Source organism: Coturnix japonica, chromosome 15, assembly GCF_054131305.1.
Source record: "Coturnix japonica strain WE chromosome 15, WE-NBRP24, whole genome shotgun sequence".
Lineage (NCBI taxonomy): Eukaryota > Metazoa > Chordata > Aves > Galliformes > Phasianidae > Coturnix > Coturnix japonica.
In genome coordinates this window covers 13,340,963-13,355,838 of record NC_140677.1, presented here as the reverse complement: position 1 = coordinate 13,355,838, position 14,876 = coordinate 13,340,963, and the positions used below count along the sequence as shown (strand labels likewise).

Below are 14,876 nucleotides of genomic sequence, written 5' to 3'. Positions count from 1 at the left end.
ATCGACAGTCAGGCAGACAGGGCAGAAGTCAGCTCTTGTTTGGCCTGAGGTGATGGCACTGTGCTGATGCAGGTGGCATTTGCCCTCACAGAAAGCAGACCAGGAGCTGCCTGCCTTCCCTGTAGTGCTGCGGCAACATCAGCAGGTACCAAACAGGTGTTTGGAAGGTGTGAGCATCACCCTTGGTGGGTTCCCAGGACAGGGGTTTGTTGGTGTCCTCAGTGCAAGCTGGGAGGTCACCAGGTGTGGGACCTCCACTGGGGGCACAGCTGCTTGAGTACCCACCAAAGCAAGCAAGGTGAAAGCAGCCTTCATGTCATCACACCACTCCATGACCAGTGTAGGGCAAAGACCTTAAAGAAGGTTTTAGGGGGATCTCTCCTGCCAGGGTGTGAGGCACAGAGGAGGCACAGGGCCTTGTGCCCAAGCCCCACTCCCTTATGACAATGACTCTTATGGGAAAAGTTTCATTTTTAAACATCCACTGAATCTCAGCCAAACTACAGAGATTAAAGCAGATATAGGCTCTTAGGAATGTAAACAGCATACAGGAAATCCTAATCCACGAGGCATAATTTTATTCCAAAAACATGATTCCATCCCAAGATGATAAATCAGCCTCACCTTCTGTGTGTGCTGTGCCTGGGATCCTCAGTTCCCATCTCCTTCTGCTGGTGAAACTCTCCATAGATGCTGGCCATGCCCTGGGCTGGTGGTAGCCACAGAGGCTGCCTGGGGCTTTGGGCATCAGTCACACTGCTTAGTGCCCAGCTTGGCACCACCGAGCCCACCCTTCAGGGACCATTTGTGGGGCTTTGGACACCCGGGTGTTCAGTTTGGGAACTTTTCTTTAAGCATTTCTCATTGGTGTGATTTTCTTTAGTGCTCAGTGGGTGCACTCTGCAGCCTGTTTGGTTCCATGGGGCTAGGGAGAGTTTCTGCCCCTGCTCTGCTGGGAGGGTGCTTTGGTGGATCTGTACCACACTTTAAAATAAGATTTGCATTGAAATGCAAAGGTAGAGAAATAAGCTAACAGAAAAGAGCCACCACCGCTACTAAATTGTTTCATATCATGTGCCTGTTATAGAGAGCTTTGCTATTTAATTGGCTCTTAACAAGGTTTTTAACTGGCTGTAGTGGCACTTGGGAGAGTCTGGCAAGTCAGCTTTAATACGATTGTAATATGTATAAAACATGGTGTTATTGAAGAAATTAAGAGTTTCAATTAGCCATTATTGTGTTAAATGCCTGCAGCACCTCCCCGCTGCTCCATAAAGACACAGCCAGGTGGAACCAGCAGACCAACGCTGCTGAAAACCCATTGAATGTGGGGTTTGCTCTGTTTCTTCGTTTTGCTGTTAAAAACTGGAGGGCCTGCTCTGCATAGATGTCATCATTAACTTAATTCTGTGAACTGTAAACTGTCCTATTCCAGTCAATGAGCAGGGCACGCAGTGAGCTGCCTGAGCACACCTCTTCTTCGCAGCATAGGGGATGATGTGACATCGGGAAGGGCATCTCTAATTGGCCAGCAGATGTGGGGTTTGCTAGAATTGAACACTGGGGCCATAAGGACAGTTCCTTGCTTTTTGTTTGGGACTTTTTTTAGTGTCTAGAAATAGGTGGTACAGCCATAGCTGTGGTTTCAGACAGGCTGTAATTACTGACCGAGTGCACCCACCTGTGGCTCACGGTGTGTTTGTGCCCGGCCATTGCAGTGCACACTCACTGCCTGCAGCTCTGTGCCCATACGTGGCTGTGGCAGTGCAGTGTGTGGCACAGCCATCCCAAAGCCCCACACTGAAGGATTTCTGCTCGTGTTCTCCATCATATCACCAAGGGGCTCGGCGGCATTTCCCAGTGTTGGAGCTGTGCATCAAAGCCACGCGTTGGTTTCGTGTGTGACAGGTGATCCGGCTGCTTAAGGTTGTACCATGTCAGCACCGTGACAGCATCGGCATGGACAGTGCCTAGAACTGCTCCTCTGCGAGGATCCCGGGCAGGGAATTGCAGGAGGCTGCCCCGAGCAATGCAGATGATTCTGCTATTTCTTTTGGTTGTCTGGTTTTCTTGGGTTTGATAGCGGCTCCAGGTGGATAAGGGAGAAAGATAGCACTGTCAGCAAGGGAAAACGTAACGGCGGCCCTCTGACAGCCGTGACACGGAGCCCACGGAGCCCCGTGTCAGCCCGGAGGTCGGTGCGAGGAGGGGGCAGTGCCTGGAAGCGCTGTCTCAGCCCTAACGCTGCCTCCGCCGGCTCTCGCGGTGGGTTTGTTCTTCCGATCATTGCTCCCCTCCTCTGTGAAGGAGGGCAAAGGAAAACTAAAAACAAAACAAAACAAAAAACACAAAACAATGGAAAACAACGCTAAAACTAAAAACAGAACTCCGCGCTTTTAAAGATATTATTTAAAAAGGAAAAGAAGGGGGGGGAAGAAAAGAAAGAAAAAAAAAGAAAGGAAGAAAGAAAAAGGAAAGAGAGAGACTCGCTGTTTTATGCCAGCGTTTTCCTACTCACTGTGCGCGTTCCGCAGCACGGCGGTGGCACGGGGGGCAGCTCCCGGTACAGGCACAAATCTCTCCCGACAGCGGCAGCTCTGGGGATGGTTTCCGTCCGTTTGGAGGAACGAGGTCTGGGGGCGGCGGGGCGGGGACGTGTCTCGATGCTGGGGCACAGAGCTCCGCACCTTCTGCCCGGAGCTGTAAGGAGGGAAGGGCCGAGCCGCGTGGCCTCGGGCATCGCTTTGGGGTCCGCGTGTCAGCGCTGAGATCCCCGCGGCAGCGAGCGCAGAGCGCTGCTCGGATGGAGCCGCTCCGTCACCCTCCTGCCTAGCGTGATGTCACGGCTTCCACTCTTCCCACCGCTCTGCGGATTTCCTGGACGCCGAGTGGCAGCAGAAGGCAGCGCCGGGGCCCGCAGCGCTCCGAGGCTGCCCCGAAGCCGTGGGGACGGGGTCGGTGGTGCGGGGCTGTGCGGGGGAGGAGCGGGACGGTGGGGTCAATCTATATCCATCTCTATCTCTATCTCTATCTCTATCTCTATCTCTATCTCTATCTCTATCTCTATCTCTATTTCTATCTCATCTCTATCACTATCTTTATCTCTATCTCTCTATCTCTCTATCTCTATCTATCTCTATCTCTATCTCTATCTCTATCTCTCTATCATGGCCATATCTGTAACTACATCTATATATCTACGTCCGTATCTATATCCATATCCATATCCATATCCATATCCATATCCATATATCTCTAATCTCTTTATCAATCAATCTATATATATATATCTGATCTGTACCTACTTGTCACCCTTTCTGCACAAAATCTCTTTCCCCCATGCACGCAGCGCGTTTCCTAAAGTACCCCAATGGGACAGAGATTCTCTTCGGTTCTTTTTCGGGTTATGGTTGCTCCACGCAGGGAAACGCGGTGGGATCTTAACGGAGGAAAGGTGGGAAAATGGACAAAACTCTCCTTCCCGTCAAAACGGGAATGAACCGCCCAAAGCTCCGTTCCCCCCGCAGCCCTCGGAACAGCCGCAGTGTGACACTGAGCGGCGGAGGGCTCTGCACTGTGCCCTGGGTGAGATCGATGAGTCCCGAAACGAACGCGAACGGTTTGGCAAAAGAATAGAAACGAATCTTGAGCAGTGAGGTGGCTTTGGGAACACCCTGCGTTTCTAACGGTGCGATAAACGCTTCGCGTGGAGCAAACAACACAAACCCGTTAAATGTGGAGCGTTTTCTTTCTAAGAAGACCGCGGCTCTTCCCTTCCAGTAAATGGGAAACGAAGTGCGAGTAATTCGGGGCTGCTTTCGTTCGCCCCATCGCTGCCGAACGACACACGGTGCCCAGAGCGTCCCCTCGGGATGGGGCTGGCTGGGAAGCAGCGGAGGATCGCATCCACGTTAGGAGGTGCGAAATCAGCGCTCGGATTTGGGGGTACTGTTAATTAAACGATTTCCGTCATTTTAAGAGTCACGGTTAAATATAGTTTTATATATATATATATATATAAATATATATATATATTCGTATATCTACACCAAGCGATTTACTTTGAGCCGTGGGATTCGCACTGCAACGATTTTAAACCATTATCCGAGGGTGCAGCCGGAGGGTCCTTCCAGCCCCGTATCGGGGCACCGCACCGATCCCGCACCGCTGCCGCTTCAATCCTCGGCCGTGTCGGCGTCTGTGGGGCCGCGAATTGCCATAAGCGGTTCTGTGCGCTCGGCTCGGTGCCGTACCCAGAGATGGGGGGCGAAGTGGGGCTGAGATGGGATGAATCTTTGCCGTGTGTCCGAGTTTTGTTTTATTTTAAATTAATCGTGGTGCTCGGCGGGACAGCTGCTCTCGGAGTGACGGTGTTTAACACTGAGCTATGGCAGTGTCCGCTCGCTCGACTGTGGCCCATTTTCTCCCCACTTCGCTCCCAATTACCCGTCCCGTTATTTATCGCCGTGACACCCAGGGCCTCCTCTGCCCCGGCCTTTAGGAACCGGCACGAAAACGGGAGGGGGGCGCTCGGGACCCCACAGGGGAAGGGAATGGGGGGGGGCTCCCCAAAGCCCTCTCACGGGTTTTAGAGCATCGTTTTAAATTGACGGGACTCGGAGCATGGGGAAGCGTTCCGCTCCTCTCTGTGCTTTGTTTCTTTTCCCGACCAACCACTCTGAGTTCCCCATAGGGATGTGGCCGAGCTCGGGGCCCCTCCGCACCCCGCGGGGCCCTGCTCTGTGCTGTGCTGCCTGGGGCCGAGCGGGGCCGTGCCCGGGGGAGCTGGAGGGGGCGGGCAGGTGGCGGGCGGTGCCAGGAGCGCCCTGCAGGGGAAAGAGTGAGACGAAGGGGAGGGGGAGAATGGGGGCGCACGGCAGCTTTGGGCCCACGCTCTGTCGGATATGTGCCTACCCGCTGCCCGCCTTGGGGCCCGTTTGCTTTATATGGCAGCGGATCAAATGCTACGCCGTAACCTCCCGCTTCCAGGTACTCGCCCGCCCCGGCCCCTTCCTTCCTCCACAGCCCCTCCCGCGCCCTCCCCCGCCCGCCGCAGCCTCCGGGGCCGTATAATAGGGCCGCTGCCCGTCGGGCCGGGCCGGGTTGGGGAGGTGCTGCCCGGTGCCGCGCCCCGTGCGTGCGTGCGGCGGAACGGCCGCGGGCCGGCGGCGGCGCTCGGGGCGGTCCCGAGGCACTCGAGGAGCCAGAGCGGGGGGGGTGGCGCCGAGCCGGGCCCTGCCCAGGGGTAGGGCGGGGTAGGGGCGATGGGCAGAGCCCCCGCTGCCCGGCTCCCAGCGGCCGGGGGGCTGCGTTAGGGCCCGGCGGCCGGGCTCGGCTCGGCTCGGCACGGCCCGGGCGGCGGCGAGGATGCAGCACCCGCTGGAGCTGGGGGCCGCGCACTACTTCCCGGCCGAAGCCTTTCCCGATCACCGATCGCACCGCTATCGCAGTTTCATGATTGAGGAGATCCTCACCGATCCCCCCGACGCCAAAGGAGCGGCGCCGCCCGGGGAGCTGCTCAAGTTTGGGGTGCAGGCGCTGCTGTCGGCGCGGCCCTACCACAACCACCTCGGTATGTCCCGGGCGGGGACGGGGCTGCATTTATGGGCACGGGTGGCTGTAGGGCCGTGGAGAGCGGTGCTGTGCGCGGAGAGACGGGGGATGGAGAGTGCGTGCCGTGTCGGGACGTGGTGAGGGATCTACCGGTGCAGGATAGGTTATTAAGGACAGATTTTTTTGTTGTGTTCTGTTTTTTGGTGCTGTTGTTGGCTTTTTTTGGTTGATTTTTGTTATTTTATTTTAGTTCTATTTTATTTTAACGCGAGTATTTAACCTGCGATCGCGAATGCTTTCGCTTCCAAAGCTGTCCTCGTCTGCAGAGATGTGCTTCGCCTGCTGTTCATTTATTCGTAGAAGCGAACAGAAAGGGAGGATTCCAAATTCTTGTTTGCTTCTTAAAAAAGAAATAGGGAAAGCATCGAGCCCAGTAGTGGAAGTGCATGTATTGGAACACTAGGATTCACGATTGTTTTAGATATCGGTCTGAAATGCCGACCCGCACCGGTGTGTGTCCGTGTGTGCAATTCGGGCCGGGCCCGGCTGTGCTTTCCAAGTCCCAGGGCCGTGCTCAGCGTTCGGAGAAGCGGTCGCGGTGCTGCGTAGGGCGGTGGGTTCTGTCTGCTTTAGGTGCGAGGTCCCTGGGCTCTTGATAGGGCCCCTCATGGCCGCACGTCGGGGCCGAGCTCGAGTTTGACGGCGCGGCCGTGGGCCCGTTAGCGCTTGAATCTGTCAGGCGGCACCAGCTCTAAATGGTTCCAAAAGGTTTCCGTGGTTAATGTGAGAATCTCTGGGTGACTGCCGGCTGCAGGGCACGGCGTGACCCCACAGCGGCAGCAGGAGAAGGGCTCGGGGCCTTGCGCGGAGCCCATCCCGAGGAGCCCCCGGGGCCTCCCGGCTCTCACGGCCGCTCTCTCCCGCAGCCGTTCTGAAGGCGGAGCCGGCGGCCGTCTTCAAGTTCCCGCTGGCTCCCCTGGGCTGCTCGGGGCTGGGCTCGGCGCTTCTGGCCGCCGGCTCGGGGCTGCAGGGCGGCTCCGCCTCGCCCCACCTCCCGCTGGAGCTGCACCTCCGCGGCAAACTGGAGCCGGGCGGCCCCGAGCAAGGCAGCAAAGCCAAGAAAGGCCGCCGCAGTCGCACCGTCTTCACAGAGCTGCAGCTCATGGGGCTGGAGAAGCGCTTCGAGAAGCAGAAGTACCTCTCGACGCCCGACAGGTACCGGCGGGGCGGCGCGGGGGCATCGTCCGGAGAGAAGGAGGAGAGCCGCGGGCCGGGCCGGGTCTCATTGCCTCTCTCCTGCCCGCAGAATAGACCTGGCCGAATCACTGGGGCTCAGCCAACTCCAGGTGAAAACCTGGTACCAGAACAGGCGCATGAAATGGAAGAAAATAGTAAGTGCCCGCACCGGGCCCTCCCGGGGTAAAAAAAAAACAAACAAAAACATATATATGTATGACATACACGTATATAAAAACATATATATATATATGTTTTTATATGTTTTGATATACGTGTATGTCTCCGCTCCATGCGGCCACAGCTTACGGGCTGCCCCAGCTCGAACCTTTCCGGCGCCGCTCGGGCAGCGGGGACTTTTCCCTGCCGGGTCCGCGGACCGGAGCGCTGCTTTACGCGGGTGTCCCTGTGCCCTCCCTGCCCCGCAGGTGCTGCAGGGGGGCGGCCTGGAATCCCCCACCAAACCAAAGGGCCGCCCCAAGAAGAACTCCATCCCCAGCAGCGAGCAGCTCTCGGAGCAGGAGCGCGCCCGGGACGCCGAGAAACCCCCCGAGAACCTGGGCTCGCCGGCTGAGGTCAGCCAGGAGGAGTGAGGGCACGGCCCGGCCCCACCGCCACCGTCCGGGAGCGCGGGGACCCCTAGAGCCGCGCCGGGCCCCGGAGAGCGCTGCCCCGGGCGGGTGGAACCCTGCACGCAGCGGCCCGGGCGGTAGAGGCCGGGGGCGGAGGGTGGTGGGGCCGCGGTCGGAGCACCCAGCGCACAGCTCGACCCCCGGCCCTGAGACCCGCGGTGTGCGGCGGCCTGGGGGGCACCGGGTCCGCCCTTGGCATTGCTCGCTGCGTGAAACCCTGTGGTGCCCCCAGTTATTCGAAAACTGCATTTTATGATCGGTTTTTATTAATGCGAAGATATTTACTTTATTTCAATAAAGTATTTTATGGACTATTGCTCTGAGTAATGTAATGCTTTTTATCTTCTTTTTAATCGTTTCTTTATATTTCTGTTTGGGTTTGGGTTTTTTTTTTTCCCCCTCGTTCTCGGCTACACGTCACACCCGAAGGCTGCTCGGGGCCGGGCCTTGGCCGCACTCAGAGGAGCGAAACGTTGTCTTTTTACCTCTAAGAAATGCAGCATTGCCGTCTAACAGGCGGCTGAGATGCGGCGGCACATCTAAATGCTGCGTTGGGAAGACGGGGTTGGTGATGCTCCGCTCAGTTCTCGGGCAAAGGGTCAGAGATATCCCACCGACCTCGGGGCTCTGCGCTCATTGAGGCGACGTAGCAAGGAGCCGTGGCACTGTTTTAATTTCCTCATTCCTTGCTGTACCTTTTTTTGTTCCCGTCGAGGTATCGATTGATAGAGCATCTACAGGGACGTGCTATTAACATCGTCCTGGGGAAAAAGAACAACAAAAAACAACCCAGAAACGCTGCGGGTAATTGACGAGCGGCAGGGAGCGATGGAGAGCCGAGACCCGAGGGCTGCGGGCGTTCCTTGCAGAGCCGGGCCGAGCCCTGGCTGCGGAACGCTAATTGCCGGGTGGTGCTAACTGCTCGCCTGCTGAGTAATTACCGGCGGTCATTAGCCCACCCCCCGGCCCTGTCTGCCCCCAGGTGCCGCCCGGTTCCCGTTGCCCGAGCGTCGTCCCACGTTAACCAAACCGCCGGGCCGAGCGATGGGGCCGTCGGTAAATACAGGATAACAGCCGTGCTGAGTAAACAGGAAACGAGCTCATATTCTTACATTGAAACGACTCCTGGATTTAAACAAACAATCAGCTGGAAAGGTTCGGCGTGACCTTGGGGACAGGGAGCAGCGTCGGGAAGGGCGAGGACGGCGCTTTCGAGGAGTGAAACGGAGCGTCGCAGTCCATTCTGCTCGTCCCCGTCTCTTCTTAGCTCGTGGTTCTGCCGTAGCCCAGCAACTTCAGCGCAGCCGAAAGGAGCAACCGCGTGTAATTAATTAGACGGCGGATTCCCGGCTGCCTTTAACTGACTTAACGAACAGACGGGTTGTGCCCCGACGTTAAGTAGCGCTTTGGAAACGTTATTTCTGTTGCATTTTGTGATATCGTGTTAATATTTTCTTTTCACATTTGAGTAAGCGGTGAACAAGTGATTATTTTTCACAGACCGTAAAAGCATGAAATAAGGAAACTCATTTTACTTCTTTTTTTTTTTCTTTCTTTCTTTTTCTTTTTTTTTCCAGACAGTGTGAAGGGAACGCTGCGGCTTCAGGGCTCGTCCTCCCGGGCTGCTGCCCTCGGGCCGGGGTTCTCGGGGCAGGCGGGGTGCAACTAAACCCTTCTGGAGCCACGAGAAGCTGCCGGGAGCCGCTTCCCGATGTGTGGCACCGCGGGGCGATGGCAGCGTTCCGCCAGCCCGGGAGCTGCAGAGGTGGAGCCGTAAGGCTTCAGGCTACTCCCAGCAGAGGGAAAGATCTCCTGTGGAGCTTCCAGCATGTACGGGTCGGGCCGGGAACCGGCTGGTATTCGCGTTGACTGCCAGCAGGCAGCCCGGTGATGGTGTGAGAACAGGGTGTGAATGGAGCTCCATCGGTGGAGCTGTTCTCCTAGAAACGTTTGTTTTAACAGTGCTGACTTTAACGACAAACTTCCTTTGGAAAGAGCTGCCCGCACCACGGCGACGTGCGAAGGGAACAGAGCAGCCTCGCGGATGGCAACTAAAACCAAATTCCTCTTATCTGCGTGAGAAATCAGCCGGAAGAAAACGAAAACATACCCGACTTTTAAAATATATATTATTATTTTTATTATTTTTTGTATAAAATGCTTCGTTCGCTGTAAGCTATTGATCTCAGAATGAGTTTCTACGTTGTTCTGTTGCAGCCGCCCCGTGCACGTTGAGCTGAGCTCCCGGCGCTCACCGCCGCCTACCCGGAGGGAACGGCAGCGCTCAGGTTGGTGCACACACTCTCAGTGCAGCCTAATGGCTCCGTTTCTTAATTACCTCTCACAGCTGAACGAAGCCTGACGCGGACACACGAAGCGCAGCCGGGCTGCGGTCGCAGCGGCTCGGGGCTGCGGGGCCGCTCTGCTCCCGGTTCGGATGCTGTCCCCGCTCGGGGTCGTTCGCAGCGCTGTGCGGTCCCTATACAGCGGTGTGCATGGGGCAGTGCTCTCTGTGTGAGCCCTGCCGGGCCAGCACACGCTGCTGCGGGCTCTGCCGCTGTCACTGCAGCAGCAGAGGTGCCACGGGCAATGTTTTCTCTGTAAGCAAAGCAAAGGGCGTGGGTTGAGGGCTGGAAAAGCACCATCAAAGCTGTTCCTCCCTACGTCTGAGCGCCGATCCGGTCACAGTTAATCGGCGAACGTCACGACGGTTCTTTGAACAAAACGCCCTTCAGGTGAGTTTCCAGCTCCGGCGCCCTACGTTCGCTTTTTATTATGAAGCTTCTCGAGGAAAACCACTCCAGGCTCTGCCCTTCGTCAGCTCCCGCGGGCGGACAGACGGACGGCGTTCGGCCGCCTTCGCACCGGGTAAGGGGAGCAGCTGCAAGGAAGACCGAGCTGTGGGGTGGCCGTCGAAAGTTGGGTAGAGCGGGGCCGGTTGGTGCTGTGCCCACCGCTGGGCTGCACCTTTCCTTGCGATCCGTAGGGAATTGCCAGAACCGGAGCTCTGCATATCGCTGACCGCCCCCAGTGACATCGACGGCATTTTTCAAGGGGCGGATTTCGTGTCCCGAGACGTGTGTGAGTAAGAGCTCAGCCCCGCGTTGGTGGAAACACGCGTTCACAGCCCGGTACGGTTTCACCGGTTTACAAACGTCGTCCATTAAAACACGATTATGTACCAAACGGGTTCTTTCTATGCGAGATCCTCAAATCCGTTGTTTACATTGCACCTATATTAACAAACCACAAAATAAGCCCGTAGCGTTTTTAAGAGAGGTTTTAGGCTGGGAACGTGGAAACTTGCCTGGACGAAATGACACGGAAGCTGAATGAACGCGAGGAGATTGATTTGTGTCTGAAGGTTGGGCATTAACTGCAATGAAAAGCTTTATTTTTCCGACGCTTTTTTTTTTTCCCCCCAGATGTTTATTTCCAGGGCTGCTGGCAATGTAAGCTCACTCTCTGAGCAGATACTGAAGCCCGTGTGTTATATGTAAGGGTTCTATTCAAGGAGGAGGCTCTTAGTGCTACAGTGTGCCTGCTGGGTTCAGGTGCACGTGTTCCTTACAGCATTACTCATACTCGAGAAGTACTTGTTATTCATACTCAGAAGTTACTCAAGCACGACTCGTGATGGAAAGTTGTGCAAAAATAATGTTTCTTTGTGACAACTGATCCCAGTCTGATGTTTCATAGATGATAGCTTGGAAACCTGCCTGTACAGAGTCCCTCTGTGTAAGAGATGTTCCACGGGGATGAAGAAAATAGAGCCGTGAGGAGAAGAGGTGGATGTGCAGTGGTTGTTCACACACTGAAAGCTTTGTGTCACAGCAGCTCTGATGCTTTTCTGAAGAGACGATCCTGCAATCGTTAGGACTGTTACCCAACCCTGCCCTGGATGAACATGGCTAGTGTTCACACTGCTTATAGTGTGAATGTTGTGTCAGGTAAGCATGTGTAAGTCATTCTACATAGGCAGATCTCTGTCTGATTTGGTCAGGGAAGTGACTCCCAAAACACAGCAAGGTCTGCAAGCAAGAAGCTGGCTGGTCCGTTTGGGCTAACTGGCTTTTTCCTTACCTGCTGACTGCCAGCTCCCAGCTGGTCCCCCGATTAGGTACTGATGGGAATTTTCTAAGCTACTTACTAAGAACCGAACATAAGCCACAAGTACTTTAGAATGCTGACCTCTCATTGCATTGCTTTCTGAACTGAACAGCGTCTTATGTAAACTGAAATAGTTTTTAATAAATGCTTGAACAATAATCATCCTCTTCTCCTTTTTGTCAACTCAACAGCCAGGCTGTTGGATGTTCCTATTTGTTGGACAGGAGTTCTCCTCAAGGCTGCTGGGCCCCAGCAGGGTGCTGGGCTGTGCATCGGTCCCCAGAGAGATTCAGGAGCTCCTGCTGTTTGTTCAGCCTCTTCTGGCTTTGGCTGTTTGAGGTGTGTTACTGCCATAGCTGAGGTGGAAACTCCCCTGTGAGGGATTTTCGTTGTCCATGTTTTGTCACGTTTTTAACCCTGTGATATGGTGTGAATGTTCCCCGTTAATGGGTATGAAACATATTCAGACTTGATACTATCAATTCCAGCAGTTAGAAGTACTGCTTGTTCCCCGATCAGAATACATTTCCCATTGGATAAGCATAAAGACCACACATTTCATAACCGAACGTCCTCTGCTAAGGTCATGAATTATTTGAGATGAAAGTTTATTATTCACTAGTATTTGCACTAGTAAAGTACAAGTGCTTAAATACTTGCAGAAAGCGAAAGTGAAGCAGCTGCAAATTTGGCTGAATTTGCTTCTGAATTTTAATGAATATTTGCAGAATTTTGGTTTAGCTGCAATGTGTGTGTGTGTATGGTACAGAAAGCTTGTAAATTCTGGTGCTTTACACTTCCCAGTGTGTAAACTGCAGCTAAGCCCGCTGGATTTAACTTTTATATCCTTACTTTAAATGGAAAAATACAGGCAAGTTTGAAAAAAACAAAAACAAAACCCTTAAAAAAATACATAGAACATCAGAAACTTTACATAACCACATCAATTAGTGGTCTGTAACCTTCGCTGGCTAGTGGGTAAAAATGAAATAGCTCCTGGTTAACTCTTTATTTCCCAGCAGGAGCAACGTGAAGATTGAATCCCAGGATCCACAGTTCAGGATGTGTTCTGTAAGTCAAGATTTCTCCCTTTGATTCTCTGAATGGAAGTTAAGGAATTTGTGATGGTCTTCGGGAAACTTTGTCGTTGCCAAGTTTTGTATTTGCAGTGTGAAATCAGGCTGTGTGGGAGAACTGTGTCTTTGAGTGGGGAAGGAGGAATGCATGAGGCTTAACACACAGCACATGCTCTTCTTGCAGAATGGATTGGGTGACGCTGGGTCTGTATAGACTGCTTAATTGTAGTGTTGCTAGTCTGGGAGTGGGTACACTATGAGGTCATGGTAACAGTGATGAATTTCAAGAGGAAAAGTGGTCATTTATTCATCCTATTTCCTTTCTCCCTCCCTCAAAGGAAGAAGAAGCAATCAGGGTAGATAGAGAGTTGTACTTGTAAGCAGTGAAAGAAAGGTGGTGGTGTTCTAGAGAGATATGTGGAACAGAACTCAGGAGAGAGTATTGGATTTCAAAGGAACACAGGTTGTTAATAGCTGGCCAGCTTGGTCAGGGCAAGCTGTATTGGTACTGCTGGATGATGTGCTCCAGAGACAGCATGTGGCCTTGGTCAGGCACCTTTCAGCATCCTCAGTGCAGGGAATTTCTGTTTAGTTTTGCCATTGTTTTAATCCCAGTGGATGAGGAAATATCTGGATTACAACAGTTTTGTGGGTTTCTATGAAGGTCTTACATCTGTTTTCTTAACACTTAAAAATAGACTTGCTCTTATATTTCTGCACTGGGTTTCTGATGCTCCCCTCTGCTTTCGCTGTTTTTACAGTGCAAAAGTAGCCCAAGGAATCTGGAAGATGATGGACCCAGTGCATGTTGCATGCTCCCATTGAGCTTATGGACAGCCAGAAAAGCTGTAGATGAAGTGGAAGTGCACTGCCAAGAGCTGTCGCATTGGAGAGTGTGTTTGTGGCATTCATGTGGTCAGAAAGTCATACCAAATGTCTCCTCCCCAGACTCACAAATTCCTCTTCTCAGAAAGGGTCATGTTTTCTGTTTTCCAGGCATTTAAACATATAGAAGGCATTTTCTTGTTTCTTTGCTTTACACAGTTCTGCAAGCAGAGTTCATATATTATACATGTATATATATAAAACCATTTTAGAACTTACTGCGCTTTCCTTCTTCCCCTTGACCTTTACTGTTTCAGTAGATCCCTTTTCATTCTATTGTATGGTGTTTTTTTTTTAAGGAAGCTTAGGTAGTGGGTAGAGGGTAGGAAATAATGGTTGTTCTGGAATGGTGTGGACACAGGTCCTGTCCTATTCATTGCAAATCAGAAGTGTTTTCCCTGCATTGTCAATCTCTGTCTGCATGACTAAGTCTTATTTGTTCTACTCAGATCCCTCTAGTTCCTGTGCAGCTGTACCTGTAAGAGCTGACATTTGCTGATGTGCCACTTCGAATTCAAATATTAAAAGATTAATAATGAGATAATTCAGTTATCACATTTATTTATTTGTTTATGCTCTTCTTTCATTCACTTCAATCTTTAATTATAATTAAAATTATAAAAACAGAATTTCCCTATGAATCTGAGGACAGATCTGATTCTGTTTTGTGTGCTGCATTTGATGATAGTCAGTCATGTGCCCAATGACAGGTACAAAAGAGGGAAGCAAACTGTTGCTTTGCAGGCATTTGTTGCTCAGGGGTTTTCTAAGGTGAAAGTGGCAATTAGCCTGTGGTAGTCATTTGTTGCATTTCTTTGTTGCTTCCAGCCAAGTAAGCTTGATATGTGCCACATTGTCTGGCGATGTGTTTTTTTTTTATCTGTGCAATATGTGAAATGTGACTTCTTGTTTGCTTTTTTAACTCGCCCCTCACTAATTTCACTTGATGGATTTTGGATCACGTTCCGACAGAGGCAATATCCTCTTTTTCTCCATGCAACTTTTTGTTCTGTGGGACTGTGCCAACTTTGCCTCCAGCATCTCTCTGCCTTCCCCACATCTCAGTCATACCAGGGAGTTTGTACTGATTTTTGACACTATATTTGGTCTGTGATGATAGTCCTAGTTTCTAGCTAGAGAGTATCTACCAATGATTATTTACAGTGCTTCTTAAAGTAAGAAACATTCACTAGCATGGAACGTTCTGGTTTGTGTGTCTCCATGTATGATGGAGAACTCTGGCTGTAAATTTATATCAGCCCATGGTATCCTAAATCCCCAGTATCAATGTCCTTGGAGTGAAACCCAGTCCTTGTGTCAGAATAATCCCTCCTCGTACAATCATGTTGCCCTCTGTTGGTTAGCTTTGATTCAGAATGTTCCC

The 14,876-nt window shown here is 52.5% G+C and overlaps 1 protein-coding gene and 2 long non-coding RNA genes across 8 annotated transcripts; 2 read left to right on the top strand and 1 right to left on the bottom strand.

Annotated features, from left to right (window-relative positions):
* The first annotated feature begins 4,858 nt into the window (after positions 1-4,858).
* On the top strand, positions 4,859-7,737 carry BARX1 (BARX homeobox 1). The gene is made up of 4 exons (XM_015874688.3): positions 4,859-5,572; positions 6,480-6,768; positions 6,860-6,944; positions 7,218-7,737. Exons 1-4 carry the CDS (start codon positions 5,368-5,370, stop codon positions 7,380-7,382), a joined length of 744 nt encoding a protein of 247 aa, XP_015730174.2. The 5' UTR covers positions 4,859-5,367; the 3' UTR covers positions 7,383-7,737.
* An 82-nt stretch (positions 7,738-7,819) lies between these two features.
* On the bottom strand, positions 7,820-8,624 carry LOC146758372 (uncharacterized). Its single transcript, XR_014934673.1, has 2 exons — positions 8,534-8,624; positions 7,820-8,182 (listed from the first exon to the last, which is right to left on the bottom strand). It is a non-coding gene; the product is annotated as an uncharacterized LOC146758372 (long non-coding RNA).
* A 46-nt stretch (positions 8,625-8,670) lies between these two features.
* On the top strand, positions 8,671-14,033 carry LOC107319690 (uncharacterized). Of its 6 annotated transcripts, none has more exons than XR_014934667.1 (6): positions 8,671-9,709; positions 10,203-10,289; positions 10,408-11,371; positions 11,723-11,870; positions 12,554-12,602; positions 13,369-14,033. It is a non-coding gene; the product is annotated as an uncharacterized LOC107319690 (long non-coding RNA). The 6 variants fall into 6 exon arrangements; XR_014934668.1 differs by having other exon boundaries at positions 8,671-10,289; positions 10,408-10,502; positions 11,121-11,371; XR_014934670.1 differs by having other exon boundaries at positions 8,671-10,289; positions 10,408-10,502; positions 11,121-11,371; positions 12,551-12,602.
* Positions 14,034-14,876: the final 843 nt, after the last annotated feature.